Below are 18,076 nucleotides of genomic sequence, written 5' to 3' on the forward strand. Positions count from 1 at the left end.
AATTAACGGTGTCTCTGTTGTTGCTGCCATTGTAATTATTATTACTATTATTTCTTTGGATGTGGAGTTTTTTGTTTGTTCTTTTGCCTAGTTCTCTGCCTTTCAGAATATCTCCTCTAGAGAAGAGATTCAAAAATCATGCAATGGATGAATTCCTTGGCAGTCCTGACATAGCAATGTCATATTAGAATTATTTCAAGGTTTGAGGGTTTTGTACTTTCAAGAAAGGAAGCTTTGAGGGGACTAAAGTCCCTTACAGGAAGTTTGAGCTCTACAAAATGTTCCTAGAAATAGACTGTGTACCTCTGAACAGACCACAGGGGAGACTGTACCAGCCAGAATCAAAAATTCAGACTGCAAAACCAGGTTGGAAGGCAGGTTTATACTCAGGGCTGTAATGCTGAGGGAAGAACCGTGTAGACCTGCATGTTCACTGTAATCAACTGCACACCGTTGTTAGTCTGCATCTGATGTGTGGTACTGTATTAAAAGTTCAGTTATGGTTATCATTTCGGCAAGCTGGATGCTCAGAAGTGGCAGTGGCTGTGTGTCAGCTGAAATTCATATTATTGAGTCCATGCATGCATCTTATTGAGAAAGGACACCAACTGAAGTCTATGTGTTGGATCATTTTAATTACTGAGAACTCCCTACTCTCTAATGGCCTTTTGATGGGTATCAGCTTGGAAAGCCATTATTTTCAACCATGGCACATTTTGAAATGTCCATTCATATCTTTTCCAAAACAATTTTGCCTCCAATCCTTCAGCAACATTTCTTCAAAGTCCTGATAATCTGTCAAAACTCAGAGTCAATGTCATTGAATTTCCAATCTCTCCTCGCAAAGTGACAGTATTAGTTTGTTTCAGTTGCTTATAAAATAAATACCTGAAACTGGGTAATTTGTAAAAAAACAAATGTATTTTTTACAGTTTCAGAGCCTGGGAAAGGCAAAATGCAGGGAATACATCTGGTGAGAGCTTTGTTGGAGTGTAGTGACTTTTCACAGCAAAGCAGCATGTCACATGGAGGATGGCAGAAGCAGACAGAGAGAGAAGTCCTTATGAGCTCTCCTTCTGAAGTCCTCAGAACCATATCCATGACCACCATTAAACCATCAACCTATGAATCCATTTACTAGGGCATAGTCCTCACAGTCTAATCACCTCTTTGAAGCCCCACTTTTCAACTACAATGATAGAATTTCCATCCTTTTAATACTGTTACAGTGGGGACCAAGCCTTAATGACATGGGAGGACACCCAATCCACAGCATTCCACCCCTGACACCCCAAAATTCATATCCTTTTCACATATAAATGTACTCATTACATACCCAAAGTGTTAACTTGTTTCAATGCCGAAGTCCAAAGTCCAAAGTCCTACCTGTGAAATCAAAACAACTTATCTACATCTAAGATACAATGGTGGGACAAACATAGGGTACATATTACCATTCAAAAGAAAAAAGAAATAGACCAAAAGAAATGGGTACTAGGTCCTAAGCAATTCCGAAATCCAAGAGAGCAGGTAGTGAGTGTTAAAGCTGGTGAATCACGCTACATGACTCCATGGTCCAAATTCTCTGCATTCTGGTGTGGGGTTGGGCCTCCAAGTCCTCAGGCAGCTTCACTTCTACGGCTTTCTTGGTCTCAGGGCAGGCATCAGCTCTCCCAGACTGGCATTGGATGCTGGTAGCTCAATAATCCTGGAGTCTCCATAGTGGTCCCACTCTCATGGCTGTACTAGGCATGGCACTGGTGAGGGTTTCCTGCTGCAACTCAGACCCCATATATCCACTTGGCATTGCTTAAGTGAAGGCTGCATGCAATGACTCTGCCTTTGTGACAGGTCTCTTCCCAGGCCTCCAGGCTTTTCCATACATCCTTTGAAATCAGGGTAGAGGCTCCCAACCGTCCACAGCTCTGGCCTCCTGTGAGCCTGCAGACCTAGCACCCCTTGGATACTGCCAAGGCTTGCAACACCCCACTACTCTGGTACCAATACTCTGTATTAGTCTATCTCTGTTGCTAATAACAAAATACCTGACACTGGATAATTTGTAAAGAAACAATATTGATTCCTTACATTTTCAGAGGCTGGGAAATGCAAAGCCCATGGAATCCATCAGTTGAGAGTCACGTTGGTGGGTAGTGATTTTTCACAGCAAAGTAGGGTGTCACATGGAGGATGGCAGAAGCACAGAGAGAGAGCATGATGAGAGCTCCTTATGTGCTGTCCTTTTAAAGTTCTCAGAACCACACCTATGACCACATTTAGACCATAACTTATTAATCCATTTACTAGGGCATGATCCTCACAATCTAATCATCTCTTTAGGTCCAAATCTTTCAATTACCATAATAGGATTTGCCACCCTCTTAACACAGTCACAGAGGGGACCGAACTTCAATGAGTATGGAGGGACATCCAATCCACAGCAGTGACCATCAGATGTACCCTTGGAGATTCTCCAGTATCATGATTTCCATTCTTCTAGGGTATCCCTGACTATGACAGTGGTGTGACATCAGTCCAGCATAAATCATCTGACAAATATCAAGGCAAAAAAGTGTCTCTAAATCCAGAAAAAATTCAGAAAAAGAAGGAAACATCTAGATTACCTTGGTGTTGCCGCATTACTCACACATAAACAAGTGCATATTTAAATATGTACAGACAATTATGTATCAATTAAATGTACACGCACCTATATGTGTATTGTAAATGTATATGCGAATTTCCTACAAATTATGTAAATTTACTCTTTTACTCAAACATCATTTAGTGTTAATTTCTTAATATCTTCATGAATGGGTTACTGAGCATTCATATTGAGGCCATACATTTTAGTAAAATACATTTGTCTATATGTGTAGATGTGGAAATATTGTATTGACCAGAATATGCACAATAATGTTTGGTAACAAACCACTCAAAACTCAGTGGTTTATAACACTGAGCATTTATTTTCATGTTCGTGGACCTTCCTGTTAACAGTGACTGGCTGGTGCAGGTGCGGCTCCGCTGGGGGCCTCTGCCGCAGGCATTGAGCGTGTCTCCAGCCTGTGGATTGCATTTGATCTCAGGCAAAGACTGAAAGACAGCAATGCCTCAGGACACAACATGCTTACAGTAAGTTACAGGAGTGAACAGAATCCTCAGAGAGCTGAACAATAAGGCCAATATTTGATCCTGCTGTTGACAATTGTTTATGTTTTTTATCCTTTACAATGTAAAAAACATTTTGAAATATAGTATTTAGTTAATTAGAAAGTAAATATGGGTGTGCTTTTTTTTAACACGAGGCTCACTAAAAAGTAGATTTTCATTCAGTGTCTCAGGTGATTCTGCTGTTTTGCATCTGTAATAAGATGTCTGTGATACCGATGATGTTGTTGAAATCCAGACAAATTTTGAATATGAAGGAAAATAATGCTACACCCATGTTTAGTTTTTGTTCTTATTTTTGTTGAGAAAGATTTTCATGTCTGTCAAGCAATACTTGTAATTTATTGCAATTTATTCTTTTTCTAATGCCTCTATGACATAATGAAGTTTTCTTGCTGTGATCCTACCTTGCCAGTGATACCTAGAAGCACCTCCCTGAGTTTTGTGGGGCCGTGCCCTAAATGACAAAATTCTGAGAGTTGGGGATATAGTTACCGTACTGAGCAGTCTGCACTTAACTCTGCATCATCACCATCACTTCTGAAAGCACAGTTCTCAAACTCCTTTTCCCTCACTGATTTCTTTGCTGAAAGAGGGGCCCTCCATGACATTTGTGAGTCAGAAGAGGAGGATTCATAACTCACTACAGGACCTGTAGGAAGACCCGTGGGCAAGGGTGAGGACTGAAGAGTGACCTGGTGAGGGGATGCAGGCAGCTGAGAGCATCTGCACCCCCACCATTGGGCTTCACAGTCAGGTCTGAGCACCACATGGTTAGGCAGCCTGTACCTTTAGTGGCAGATGCACTCAAGATTCTCAGGGAGCATCAGAAAATCCCCCATTTCTAGCATCTTCTTTCCTAACTATTCTTGATATTGAAAAGATGTAGTTTGTCCCAGAATTCCCTGTATTTTAAAAAAATCCTGTTTAAAATACCAAAAGTAGCTTCTCCTTTGCTCTATGAACTCAGACTGAGGCTGGAATCCAGACTCTTCAGAGGTAGTGGTCTCTGCCCTTTATTAAATCAAGAGATGTACACTCACGTCTGTGCTGCTAGGGCTGAGAAGGGGAAAGAGAGTTGGTAGAGGAGCCTCCCTGGCCCCTTCTTCCAAAACCTACCAGTGACCTTCACAGCCTGGCTGCATCTGAGAAATGCTCTCAGCAGACGGAGGCACCAGGAGGAGCAGCTGAGGCAGCCCAGCCTCACACTTCTGCTTTCCTGGGGTTTTATGTATGGGCTTGTAACACTGTGGGAGGAGTACTATAACCCTGTTGACAGTAATAAGTTCCAACATCATCAGCTTCTAGGCTGCTGATGGTAAGAGTAAAATCTGTCCCTGATCCACTGCCACTGAACCTTGATGAGACCCCACTTTGTAAATTAGATGCCTTATAGATCAGGAGCTTGGGAGCCTTCCCTGGTTTCTGTTGATACCAGGATAACCAATTGCTAATGCCCTGACTAGCCTGGCAAGTGATGGTGACTGTGTCTCCTAGAGATGCAGACAAGGAGGATGGAGACTGGGTCATCTGGATGTCACATCTGGCACCTGAGATTAGAAACATAAAGACAAACATCCACATGATTAATCATGTTATATGGGGACCTCCCTGAAGAGCTACTAGTATTGACCTCACAGAACTAGTAAATTCCTAGTGTTCTCCCTCCTTACCTGGGAACCAGAGCAGAAGGAGCCCGAAGAGCTGAGCGGAGGCCCCCATGTCCATGCTGTGTCCTGATTGTGACTGGCTCCTGGACAGGTTGTAAGCAGCCTGTGAATAAGTCTTCGGGACAGTGGGCTGTGCTCTGGGAACATGCAAATCTGCTCAGCTGCAAGCATGAATTATCTCAATAACTCAGCTCAGGCCCAGGTGTCCCGAGAATGTCTATGGCAGCACAAATTTGCCTGCAGAGAACGTGTTTTTCCCTGGGGGCCACAGAGCAGAATTGTTCTGCTGTCCTGTGGGTAGAGTGTTATCTGGCTGTCTTTATGGTTCATGACCTGCTTTTCTTGTTTGCTTTTCCTCAGATAAAGGGCTTGTCAGGGAAACACATTTTCAGAAACTACAAGAAATTCTAAAACTCCCTGCATTTGCCTGTGGACCTTAATGAAGCCAGAGATGATCTTCTGAACTAATTCCCTAAAATCCTTGGTGTGATAAATCATCAGCCCTTATAACCAAATATGCAATTGGGTATTAGGAGAATAAATAGATAAGTGATAGATTTATTTATTTTATTTAAAAAGAAAGAGAAGCAAAAATATTGAAAATATACTTTGTGAAATACAGTGTCATGCTTTGCAAAGAGGGTGTATGCCATCACTAACCTGTCATCTCCAGATAAGTGATTCTTGTTCTCCAGTTCTGAGTGCTTTTTTCACTTCTTCCATCAAGGCCATCCAACATCAGGGATATTCTCCCTCCAAATCTGAAAAATCTTAGCTACTTTTCTAGCTGTTTGTGTCATTATACATTTCTACGTCAGATGTGTTCTGAGTTTTTGGATCACTCCATAAACCTCCATATTCCTACATCACCAATTTCTTCTAGTTTCTAAGATGAAGGAATTCTTAATTGCTGGATTTCGGGCATTTGACTGAAGCAGGTTCGTGAGAAAAAGCATGCAGCACAGTGAAGGAGAAAGCCAAGGTATTGCACTAGGTGTTGGGGCCCACACAGTATTGGAAATGGCATTCACGGTGTGGGGTGGAGAGAAAAGCCCAGCATGGGGTGTTGAAAGTAGAGTGGACTGAGGAGAATGTCCTGCACGTGGGAGTGCAGGATGTGGAGACTACCTCCTCCTACTAATACACAGGCAAGTGGTATTAGGGCTAATGCAGGTGTGGGGTGTTTAAAAATCTTATCTGCAAAGGGAGTGTAGGTGGAAAAGACAACAGCAGGTTGGTTTTACACAGAGGGATTGATCAAACAAGTCAAAGCAGTGAGGATAATTAGAGCCAACATTTTCACTATTGAAGAAAAGTTACAAATATGAAAAGGAATAATAATAGAATAAACTGTGATTTGGGATTGGATTTAGAGGTAGTGTAAATTCATAGTTTTTTATAGATATAAAAATGTCTGTGGATAGATAGACAGATAGATAGATAGTAGTTCATTTTCCCAGAAACAATGTTTGAGGAAATGGAGTAAGTTCAGTCAGGCCCTCTCACCTCCTATCCGGCTGGATGTGTTTCAGCATAATCTGTGGAAAACAAGTTATGTAAGAGTAGAGTTAGTGCGCATGTGCACCCACGTACGCCTTGGCTCATTGCCACTATTGTGTAGGTTGGCATATAAGACAACGGCTTTGGACCACTGGTGGCAGGGATTGTTTGAAATAAAGTATGCCTACTTTGCCCACGGCTACTCAGTTTTTCTTTCAGTTACCTGACTCATGCCCAGCACAGCACTTGGTAGTGGGGTCTGTGACCCAGCCCGACAATTGGCATAGTTCGGTGGCAGGATCTGAGCAGGTAAGGATGCCACAGGCCCCTCAGGAAGGGGAGGATATGTGGCTGTCTTCAAGCATGTGGTATCAGGTGTCTGCATTCCTGTGGACTTGGGCTCCACTGGAAATATTGGACCAAGTAGACAAGTCCCCTGTGAGTATCGAGAAAGCACTCCAGGTCCTGAGCTCCATCCACAGTAAAGGATGAAGAGTCCTGGAAAGCAGTTGGTCAGATGGGCTGGCAGATGCTTACTGCACTGTCAGCCAACATGGATCGGGCCCTCCATGACACGCCATGACTGAGAGAGTTGACAGGGGAGACAGAGCTGCTGGAGACATAGGTACATGTTCTGGAGGCAAAAGTGCCACAACAGGGTGCTCCTGATGCTGAAGCCAAGGACCATGATGAAGCCAAGGGTGAGTACATTCGCCTGGAGGAGACCATATGCCTCTGGGCATGATCAGTAATCCAGCAGATACTAAAGCATGAACAGCCCATGGGACAAGGTGGACAACCAGTGGGCAATCCACAAGTGACCCAATTTATTACCTATGTCCCCTATACTTAATCTGAGCTGTTGGACTTAGGCAAAGAGGCAGAACCCCTCTCTTCCTGGCTTTTGTAGCTGTGGGACCAAGGGGTGGATGGCCTGATATGCTCTGGTGAGGAGATGGAGAAGCTGCTATCAATCACCACACATCCGTCCCTGTGGCAGCGGTTACAGAATAGCCTCAGATATGCCCAGGAGCAAGGAACCACTCCTTGATGGAATGGGAGAATGCAGCCATCTGGAACATGTGGACAAACACCGGAGATCTGCCCGAAACTGTGAGAAAATGGCAGACATACACCAAGCTGGTCCAGGTGATTTGGGAGTGGGGATGCGACAGGCCATGTTCAATGTGAATACCCAGGGCCCAGATGACGAACACGTTACGGGTGGCATGAGGGACGTGGTGCTACGAAATGCTCCATCAGTGCCCTTTGGGTCACTAGTGGCTATATTGACCTCATATGTTGGGCGCCCTATACATGAAGTAAAAACTATGATGGCCAGTATGGGCAAAGCAGATGGAAGGTAACAAATAAAAGGGATCTGGAAAGTGGTGAAGACAAAAGCCCTGAGAAATGTCCAGAACAGGGTCCCACAGAGACTGAATAAAACTAGCTACATGCAGCTGTGGTTTGACTTGCTTTTAGCAGCAGCTGATAGAGGGAAATTTCAGTTGACTGGCAACTGAATGTGGTCTTGTTTGCGCTGTGGCAACAATTATGCCCTAAGCAGCGCAACACCAAACTTCCCCAAGAGACTGATGGCAAGGTATGCCCAGTGCATTTGAAGGACTTTATAGCTATTTCTGTAGAGGCAGATGGATTGTTTTCATTTGGCTAGGGATCAGGCTGAGGTACCCACCCCAGCAGTGGGCAGATGAGGACTGGAGGTCCCATGTTGATCTGGCAATTCACTGGTCTAAGGCAAAAGTACAGCATGTGTTATTATTGGTAGATACTGGCACAGAGTGTGCCTCATACAAAGCAACCCAGATAAGTTTCCGGGGGCCATAGTGAATATTGATGGTTATGGAGGATAGACTACCATAGTCAATGCTGTGTCTTTGCTGCTGAGCATTGGGCGATTGCCCCATCATGTATATACAGTGTATGTATCTCCTGTAGCTGAATATGTTTTGGGTGTGGATGTACTGTATGGTTTGCCCTTGCAAACAACTGTTGGGGAATTCTGGCTGCAGATCCACACAGTAAAGTCAGTGCTGCAGAGACATGCAAAGCATGAAACACAGGTGTTACCCAAGCCAAGGCGTGTGGCTAACGTGAAACAGTACCGCCTGCCAGGAGGACATGCAGAGAGAGCTGCCATTGTCTTGGAGCTAGAGAAGGTTGGCATTATCCATCCAGCACATAGTCCATTTAATGCCCTGTGTAGCCAGTGGAAAAAACTGATGGTACATGGAGGATGACTGTGGATTATCAAGAACTGAATAAAGTAGTGTCTCCTTTGCATGCAGGTGTGCCTTTGGTTCACAATTTAATGGATCAGCTGAAGTTTCAGCTAGGAACTTTTCACTGAGTTTTGGACCTTGCAAATGCTTTCTTCTCCATTCCAATTTTGGCTGATAGCCAGGATCAATTTGCCTTCACTTGGGAAAGAAGTCAGTGGACATTTCAAGTGTTACCACAAGGCTATTTACATAGCCCAACTATGTAAATACGCCCAAGGCAATCACAATGTTTCATTATATTTGTGATGTGTTATTAACCTCTGATTCTCTTGCAGATTTAACCAAGGTGGCTCTGATGCTGTGAGGGCACTAGGAACAATGTGAGTTTGCTGTGAACACAACCAAAGGACAAGGACCCAGTCTGTTGGTCAAATTCTTGGGAGTTGTTTGGTTCGATAAGACATGGATCACTCCAGAACCCACAGTCAATAAAACACAGGCATATTGTCGGCCGACAATGGTGGCACAACTACAAATGTATTTGGGACTGTTGGGGTACTGGAGAGTTTTCGTACCCCATATGGCCCAAATGGCGCATCCGCTGTATGCACTAACAAAAAATGGAGCTCCTTGGATTTGATCTGAGGAAGTGGAATGGGCTTTCTGTGCAACAAAGAGGGTGGTAAAGCAAGTACAAGCTTTACACATGGCTGACCCCACTAAGTCTTTTGAATTAGATGTACATATCACCCAGGAAGCGTCAGGATGGGGTTTCTGGCAGAGACAAGACCAATTCTACACACCTATAGGATTCAGCTCTGGAAGGTCACTGAAGTGCATTACTCTCTGATAGATAGACAATTAGAAACTGTGTATTCTGCCCTGATAGCCTCTGAAGCTATTACAGGAACTGCTAAGGTCTTAGTAAGGACGACATACCCCATCCTTGGTTGGCTCTGCATGTGGACGACTGCTCCTAAAACTGGTGTAGCTCAGATTCCCACTCTGTCTAAATGGAGAGCATATACAGAACAGAGAAGTACTGTGTCTACAAGTCCTTTGTCAAATGAATTGCAAAATATATTAGGACCAGTAGAGGTCATGGAAGAACCTTTGACACAACCTATACCCATGGAGGTGGAGACTGCACTTTTCCATGAGGGAAAGGGACCTATTGTGGAGCAGGCTTGGTATACAGATGGCTCCAGCATGGGACCCTCAGCATTGTGGATGTCTGTTGCCATCCAGCCCTTGACTGATACCTTGTGGTATGAGAATGGTATAGGGCAAAGCAGCCAGTGGGCTGAAATAAGAGCAGTATGGATGGTGATAAAAAATGAGCCTGGGCCATTAACCATCTGTACTGACAGCTGGGCTGTGTACATAGATTTAACCCTTTGGATCTCTATGTGGAAATATCAGCAGTGGCTGGTAGGTCATTAACTCTTGTGGGGACAAGCCACGTGGCAAGTGTTATGAGAATTAGAACATGAAAAGGAAGTACCTCTTTTCCATGTCACAGGATATTCCCTCTTAGCCAGTATGGGCAATGATGAAGCTGATGCACTGGCTAAGGTAAGGTGGCTGGAGAGAGCTCCAGCAAATTATGTAGCCCAATGGCTACACTGATAGGTGCAGCATGCCAGCAGCAAAACCATGTGAATGGCGGCTCAAAGGTGGGCCCTTCCTACAAAATGAGAAGACGTGGTAAATGCATGTCACATTTGTCTGGTATGTGGTCAACAGTGTCCACATCCCCGATGGGTGCCACACACCGATGGGCAGATAATTCAGGGAAGGGTGCCCCTGACCCGAAGGCAGGTTGATTTTGTGGGACCACTTCCTACATCAGAGAATTTCAGGTACATTTTCACAGCTGTTGATACAGCTACAGGACTCCTGTTTGTATGGCCCTGTAAGGCCCCAGACCAGGCAAGCTCTATCAAGGCATTGAATAGCCTTACAGCCATGTATGGTTGACCCCTGGTCATAGAGAGTGATAATGGAACCCACATTACTGGACATGAAGTACGGCAGTGGGCTTCCCAGTTGTGTGTTCAGTGACAATTATATGTGCCTTATAACCCCCAGGCAGTGGGAATGATTGAAGAGTACAAAGGTCTTTTGAAACAGGGATTGCGGCTGTCCACCCAACCCCCATCCCTGAAGGGGTGGACACGGCCGTTGCAGGAGACAGTCAGGATCTTGAATGAGAGACCCCATGAGGGCGGGCCCTCTCCAGTGGAGGCTCTGTTGCACAGAGTTGTGTCACCTATTCAATTACAGGTTACAACTAAAGATGACCTCCTGAAACCTGGAGGTGGTAAGAATGGAAACATTCTCTTACCGGCCCCGACTTGCAAGTCTTTTCTTCAGAAATAATAGCACACTCACCGCTTTCCAAACTATGGAGAAACCCAAATCCCTTCAGGTCAGCACCCATCTTCCCTCTTGAGTCATAAATTTCTCCTGAGGTCTAAGTTTTAAGGTGAAAAAAAAAAAGAAAAATATCAGTATTTTATATATGTGATATGTTAAGGAAAAGGGTGAGTATAGAAAGAAAACTACCTAACAAAATGCATGTACGACTGATACTGTGTTTGGGCATCTTTTTTCTTGATATTCCTCCATCATCTAGGTTCCCATAAGTGTTTCTGTAGGTGGTCCCAGAAAAGCTGAGCATCATTTCCTTGGCAGCTTATAATTTGGTGCATATGCATTTTGTGTGTGTGTGTGTGTGTGTGTGTGTGTGTGTGTGTCTGTGTCTGTGACTGTATGTGTGTATACATACATATATACTCAGGTAACATTGTTCAGGTATGAATATATGTATATACAAATTTGTGCAGCAATCCATAAAAATATCTGAATGCAGATTTTATATGAGCACATATACACATATATGTATAAACATGTTTTATTTCTGACTTGTGAGCTTAATAATTTTCCATAAGTCTGTATTGCATATGTAAGTCTCCTTCTGTTTACTCTAAGTGTCACTATTGAAGAGGAACACAAAGAAATGGAAAGAAACTCCACGTTCATGGTTTGGAAAAATTAATACTGTGAAAATGTCCATACTACCAAAAGTGATCTACAGATTCAATGCAATCCCTAACAAAATACCAATGACATTCTTCAAAGAACTAGGAAAAAAAATCCTAAAATTTGTATGGAACCACAAAATCCCCAAATAGCCAAAGCAATCGAGAGCAAAAGATACAAAGCTGGAGGCATAACACTGCCTGAATTTAAAATATACTATAAATCTGTAGTAACCAAAAGAGCAAGGTACTGGTAGAAAAACAGATACACAGACCAATGGGACAGAATAGAAAACATACAAATAAAGCAATGCATTTACAGCCAGCAGATTCTTTATAAAGGCAAAGAGAGTATCAACATAGGAAAGGAAAGTCTCTTCAATAAATGGTGCTGGAAACACTGGAGATTCATATGCAGTAGAATAAAACTAGACCCCTATCTCTCACCTTTTATAAAATTCAACTCAAATTTGATTAAGGACTTAAATGTAAGGTACAAAAATATAAAATTAGTAGAAGAAAACAGGGAAAATAATTCAAGACATCACGTTAAGCAATGACTTTACGAAGAGGACCTCAAAAGCACAGGGAACAAAAGCAAAAATAGGCAAATGGGATTATATTAAACTAAAAAGCTTCTGCACAGCAAAGAACACAATCAACAGAGTGAAGAGACAACCTGCAGAATGGGAGAAAATTTAATCTATGAATGTGGCAAGGGATTAATATCTTCAATGTACAAGAAACTTGAATGACTCAATAGTAAAAAAAAAGAAAAGTCAGATTAAGAAATGGGCAAATAAACAGAATAGACATTTCTCAAAAGACGACATACAAATGGCCAACAGGTATTTGAAAAAATGTTTAGCATCATTACTCATCAGGGAAATGCAAATCAATACCAAAATGAGATACCATCTCAGTCCGGTTAGAATGGATGCTATGGATTGATTGATTGGTGTCCCCCAAAGTTCAATTATTAGAAGCTTAATTCCCATTTTAAATGTTGGGGGTGAGAAATCCTATTATGGTAAATGAAAAGTGGGACCTTGAAGAGGTGATTAGATCGTAGGACCATGCCTAGTGAATGGACAAATAACAGTGGTCATGGGCATGGTTCTGAGAGCTTGAAAATGAGAGAAGTGAGACTCTCTCTCTCTCTGCTCCACCATTCTGCCTTGTGAGACCCCTGCAGTACTGTCACCACCAAGGATTTCAGCAGATGTCTTCCCTGGACTTTAGACTTTCCAGCCTCCAAAATTGTAAGCAATAAATTTTGTTTTCTTACAGATTACCCAATTCCAGGTGTTTTGTCATAAGCAAAGGAAAAGGACTAATACAGGTTATTATAAAACAGGTAGGAAATAACAAATGTTGGTGAGAGTGCAGAGAAAGGGAAATGCTTAAATCCCATGGTTGGGGATGTAATTTAGTACCACCATTTTGGAAAACATGCTGGGGATTCCTGAAAATAACTATAAATAGAATTACCCTATGATCCAGAAATCCCACTACTTGATATATATCCCAAGAAAAATAAATCAATATGTCAAAGAGATACCTGCATTCCCATGTTAATTATGGCTCTATTCACAATCACGAAGATATGGAATCAACCAACGTGTCCATCAACAGATGACTGGATAAGGAAATTGTGATATATAAATATATATATAAATTTAATGTAAATATATATATATGTGTGTGTGTGTGTGTATGTACATATATGTGTGTGTGTGTATATGTATCACACATACATATTAGGATACTATGCAGCCATAAAAAAGGAATGAAATCCTGTCATTCATGGCAATACAGATGTGCTTTGAGGACCTTATGGTAAGTGAAGTACTCCAGAAACAGAAAGAGAAATGCCACATGTTCTCACTCATGTGTGGAAGGTAAGAAAGTTAATCAGGTTGAAGTGTAGAGTGGAATGGTGGTTACCAGAGGCTAGAAGGGCGAGGAGGGATGGGGCATAGTGAGAGGTTGGTTGTGGAATAAATAAGCACAGCCAGATGGGAGGAATAAGATCTAGTGTCCTATAGCACCATAGGGCGACTATAATTAACAGCAATTTATTGTATAATTTCAGTCACCTAGAAGAGATGATTTTGAAAGTTTCCAACACAAACAAATGATGAAGAAAAAAAAAAAAAGAAAAAGCTACTGTAGTCAGCAGGATTTCAGAGAATGTTCAGACTGTGAGGGAAGGAGGCAGAGAGAAATGCATAGGAGAAGCACAGAGGATTTTTAGAACAGGAAAACTATTCCATATGAGACTGTAATGGTGAATACATGACATTATGCATGTGGCAAAACCATAGAAATGTACAATACAAAGAGGGAAACCTAAGGTAAAATTAATATAGTAATAATATAGCAATATTGAATCAAAATAGTAACAAATATACCACACTAATGTAACATGTAAATAATAGGAGAAACTCTATATGAGGGTGGGGGAAGGTATGGGAATGATCTGTACTTTCTGCTGAATTTCTCTGTAAAACTAAAACTCCTATAAAATAAAGAGAAACACAAATATTGTTATATGCCAGTGAACTTAGCACAAACTTTCTTTGTTCAATATTTTCAACAATGAGGTAAATTTATTCCATTTATTTAAATACCTTTTAGATTTTTTATTTCTTCTCTGTTTTCTATCTTTTTATGAATGGTTTTCTAAACATGAAATGTATCTACATGTGTGGTTTTTCAATATTGTATTAGTCAGCTTTTCACCAATAATGGTTTGCAACAAACCACTCAAAAATGCAGTGGCTGACAGTGTTAAGCATGACTTTCATGTTTACCGATGTTCATGTTAACAGGGATTCAGCTGATCCACGGAGGGCTTCGCTGGGTGCTTCTGCTGCAGGTCACTGAGCAGTCTCTGTCTCCAGTAGTCACTGTCTCCAGCCTATGGATTTGGTCTGATCTACTGCCACAGCTGAAGTGACAGTGACTACCCAGGGCAATAAACAATATCCTGAGGTTAAGAGTCATAAGCAAATTTAAGTTTGGACATCTGCAACACTAGTATTCAAAATCTGGATTTATTCTTTTGCCTTGGAAATACTCAAATTTTAAGAAAATCTTTATTCCATTCAATTTTCAAAGTAGTTGATGATGCTATTGACGAATAATTATGTTTTTCCACCTTTGGCATTTAAAAAATCAAATTTAATTATATGTTAATTATAAAATAATGGTATATTTTTAGCATGTAACTTTACGAAAAATTTCTTAACTGGCCTCACTGGATAAAAACAAAATTTTAAAAATGCAAAATCTATTTAGCTGAAGTAAATATTTCCTAAAATATAGTTTCTTAAACATTTTAAAGCTCACCTGTCATCTTGTTAAAATGCTGATCGTCATTTAGCAAGACTAAGGTGGGTCTGCGACTTGCACACTGTCAGTGATGCTGATGATGCTGCTGGCTTCTGGACAGATTTTGAGTAGCATCAGTTCTTATGTTAAAGAAAAAGAAGGTTACATCTGTAGGTCTGTATGTATACATTTTGTCAAGAAAGGGTTTTAAAATTTTTCTGTTCACATGATTGCTATATTTTTTTCCCCTGTGATTCCTTATTTTCTATTTATCACTTGACTTCTATGAAATGTTCCTGCTATAATCCCAGACTTGCTGATAATATTTGGAAGCACATCAACGTGCTTTCTGGGCTCATCACTTAACTGGTAAAATTCTGAGTTTCAAAATAGTGACCACACTGCATTGCCAGCTGCTAATTCCCATCATCACTGTCATTCTGGAAGCACATTTGCCAGAATTCTTTTTTCTTGTCTGGGTTCCTGTAGATCTGTTTACATTGGTAAAGAGATTTGGAAGTCAAAATAGGAAGATTGAATACTATCCATCAGTGCCTGAAGCCTAACACATGCACATTGGTGAATACTGGAGAGTCACCTGGAGAGGAGCTGCAGGCAGCTGAGAGCATCAGCATCCCCGCCCCTGGGCTTCCAGACAGGTCTGAGGACCACATGGTTATGCAGCTTATATACTGGCTTCTGGAGGAAAACCAGAGAATCTCCTGTTTCAGGTATTTGCATCTTTGACTACCATGCACATATAGCATTTTTAAAAATCATTTTATTTATTTTAATGGAACATATTTGATTGAACATATCTGTGGGTTGCGGCATTGAATATCAATACCTGTGTGCAATTTTGGTGTGAAATCTGGATAATCAGTATATGCAATGTTACACACTGCAGTCGATTTTCTTGGCCCTTTACCAACATCTCCCTGACTCCCCTCCCCATTTCCCACCTATGCTAACCTCAGCTTTGTTCTCTTGCTTGAAAGTTCAATGTATTATTGTGATTGTTGTATCTTTCTTTCTTTCTTTCGTTCATTCGTTCTTTTTATATCTCCCTCATATGAGGGCGGACATGCGGTATTTCTCTTTCTGTGCCTGGCTTATTTCACTTAACATGATTTTCTCTAATTTCATCCATGTTTCTCTGAATGGCAGTATTTCTTTCTTTTTGTGGCAGAGTAGTATTCCATTGTGTAAATATACTACATTTTCCTTATCTGGTCATCCGACAATGGACATTTAGGTTGGTTCTGACTATTGGCTATTGTAAATAGAGCTGCAGTAACCATGGGAGTGCATGTGTCACTTTGATATGCTGAGGTCCATTCTTTGGGTACATACCCAGGAGTGGAACTGTTGGATCCTATGGTAGTTCTGTCTGCAGTTGCTTGAGAAATTCCCTGTCATTTTACTTAATGGCTGTACCAATTTACAGTCCCACCAACAGTGGCTCCCCTTTCTCTGCATCCTCGCCACCATTTGTCAATCTTTGTCTTTTTGAAAATGTCCAGTCTAACTGGGGTGAGATAACTTAATGTGGTTTTCACTTGCATTTCCCAGATCCTGAGTGATGTTGAACATTACTTTCATGTGTCTGTTGAGCATTTGTATGACTATATTTTTGAGAAATGCCTATTCAAATCCTTTGCCCATTTTTTAATCAGGTTATTTGATATTTACTAAGTTGTCCGAGTTCCTTGTATATTCTGCATATAAATCCTTTGTTGAATGCTTAGTTTGCAAGAATTTTCTCCAATTGTGTAGTTTGTCTTTTCACTGTGTTAATTGTTTTGTTCACTGTGCAGAAGCTTTGTAGTTTGATGTACTCTCATTTGTTTATTTTTCCTTTTGTTGCCTGAGCTTTGGGGGTCCTATTCCTAAAGTCTTTGCCCAGTCCTACTTCCAGAAGTATTTCCCCTATATTTTCTTTTAGGGGTTTTATAGCTTCAGGACATATACTTAAGTCTTCAGTCTATTTTGAGTCAATTATGGAATACGGCAAGTGGTATGGGTCTAGGATCATTCTAAAGCGTGTAGTTTAGACTCTCCTTACCTATATTTAAAAAGAAAAAAAAGATTCTCCTTGAAATACCTAGAGTAGCTTCTTTTTCAGTGTGTAAATCCCAACAAATGTCATAACAAACTCTCCTCAGATGTTATGATCTCTGTCTTTCATAAAATTGGGAGAGACATTGTCATGTCTGTGCTGCTGGGGTTGAGGAGAAAGAAAGAGGGTTAGGGTTCACAGGAGCCTCCCTGGCCCCTTCTACCAAAACCTGCCGGTGACCCACAGAGCATGGCTGCATCTGCAAAAAAATCTCATCAGATGGAGGCACTGGGAGGAGCAGCTGGGGCAACCCAGCCTCACATTTCTGCTTCCCTGGGGGGGTTATGTTCGGGCTTATAACACTGTGGGAGGATAAACACTATGCTATTGACAGTAGTAAGTTCCAAAATCATCAGCCTCCAGGCTGCTGATGGTGAGAGAATAATCTGTCCCAGATCCACTGCCACTGAACCTTGAGGAGACCCCACTTTGCCATCTGGATGCATCATAGATCAGAGGCTTAGGGGCTTTCCCAGGCTTCTGCTGATACCATGCTAAGTAATTGCTAATGCCCTGACTGGCCTTGCAAGTGATGGTGACTGTGTCTCCTAGAGATGCAGACAAGGAAGATGGAGACTGGGTCATCTGGATGTCACATCTGGCACCTGAAGATGGGAAACATAAAGACAAATTACTACATGATTAATCATAAGAAGACATCCCTCAAGAACCAGGCAGCACTGACCCGAGTAGAGAGTAAATTCCTAGTGTTGTCCCTCTTTACCTGTGAACCAGAGCCCCAGGAGCCCCAGGAGTTGAGCAGGGACCTTCATGTCCATGTTGTGTCCTTACTGCAACAGACTCCTACAGAAGGTGTGACCAGCCTTTGAATAAGTCTTCAGGGCAGTGGGGTGTGCTTTGAGAAGATGCAAGTCACAGGGCCTGGGGCAGGGCTAGGCACAGCTGCAGGGTTGTCTCATCTTAGTAAATCTGCACAGGCCCAGTGTCCCCATGTGTTCTGCATCAGATCAGGGAAGCACAGATTTGTCT

At 41.8% G+C, this 18,076-nt stretch overlaps 1 gene segment (V, D, J or C); it reads right to left on the reverse strand.

Annotated features, from left to right (window-relative positions):
• Nucleotides 1-17,410: 17,410 nt before the first annotated feature.
• Nucleotides 17,411-17,865, reverse strand: LOC134362451 (immunoglobulin kappa variable 1-12-like). The segment is given in 2 exon segments: nucleotides 17,411-17,691; nucleotides 17,811-17,865. Coding segments are annotated over 2 exon segments (336 nt in total).
• Between the last annotated feature and the right edge of the window lie 211 nt (nucleotides 17,866-18,076).

The sequence above is a fragment of the Cynocephalus volans genome, chromosome 14 (genome assembly GCF_027409185.1).
Source record: "Cynocephalus volans isolate mCynVol1 chromosome 14, mCynVol1.pri, whole genome shotgun sequence".
Lineage (NCBI taxonomy): Eukaryota > Metazoa > Chordata > Mammalia > Dermoptera > Cynocephalidae > Cynocephalus > Cynocephalus volans.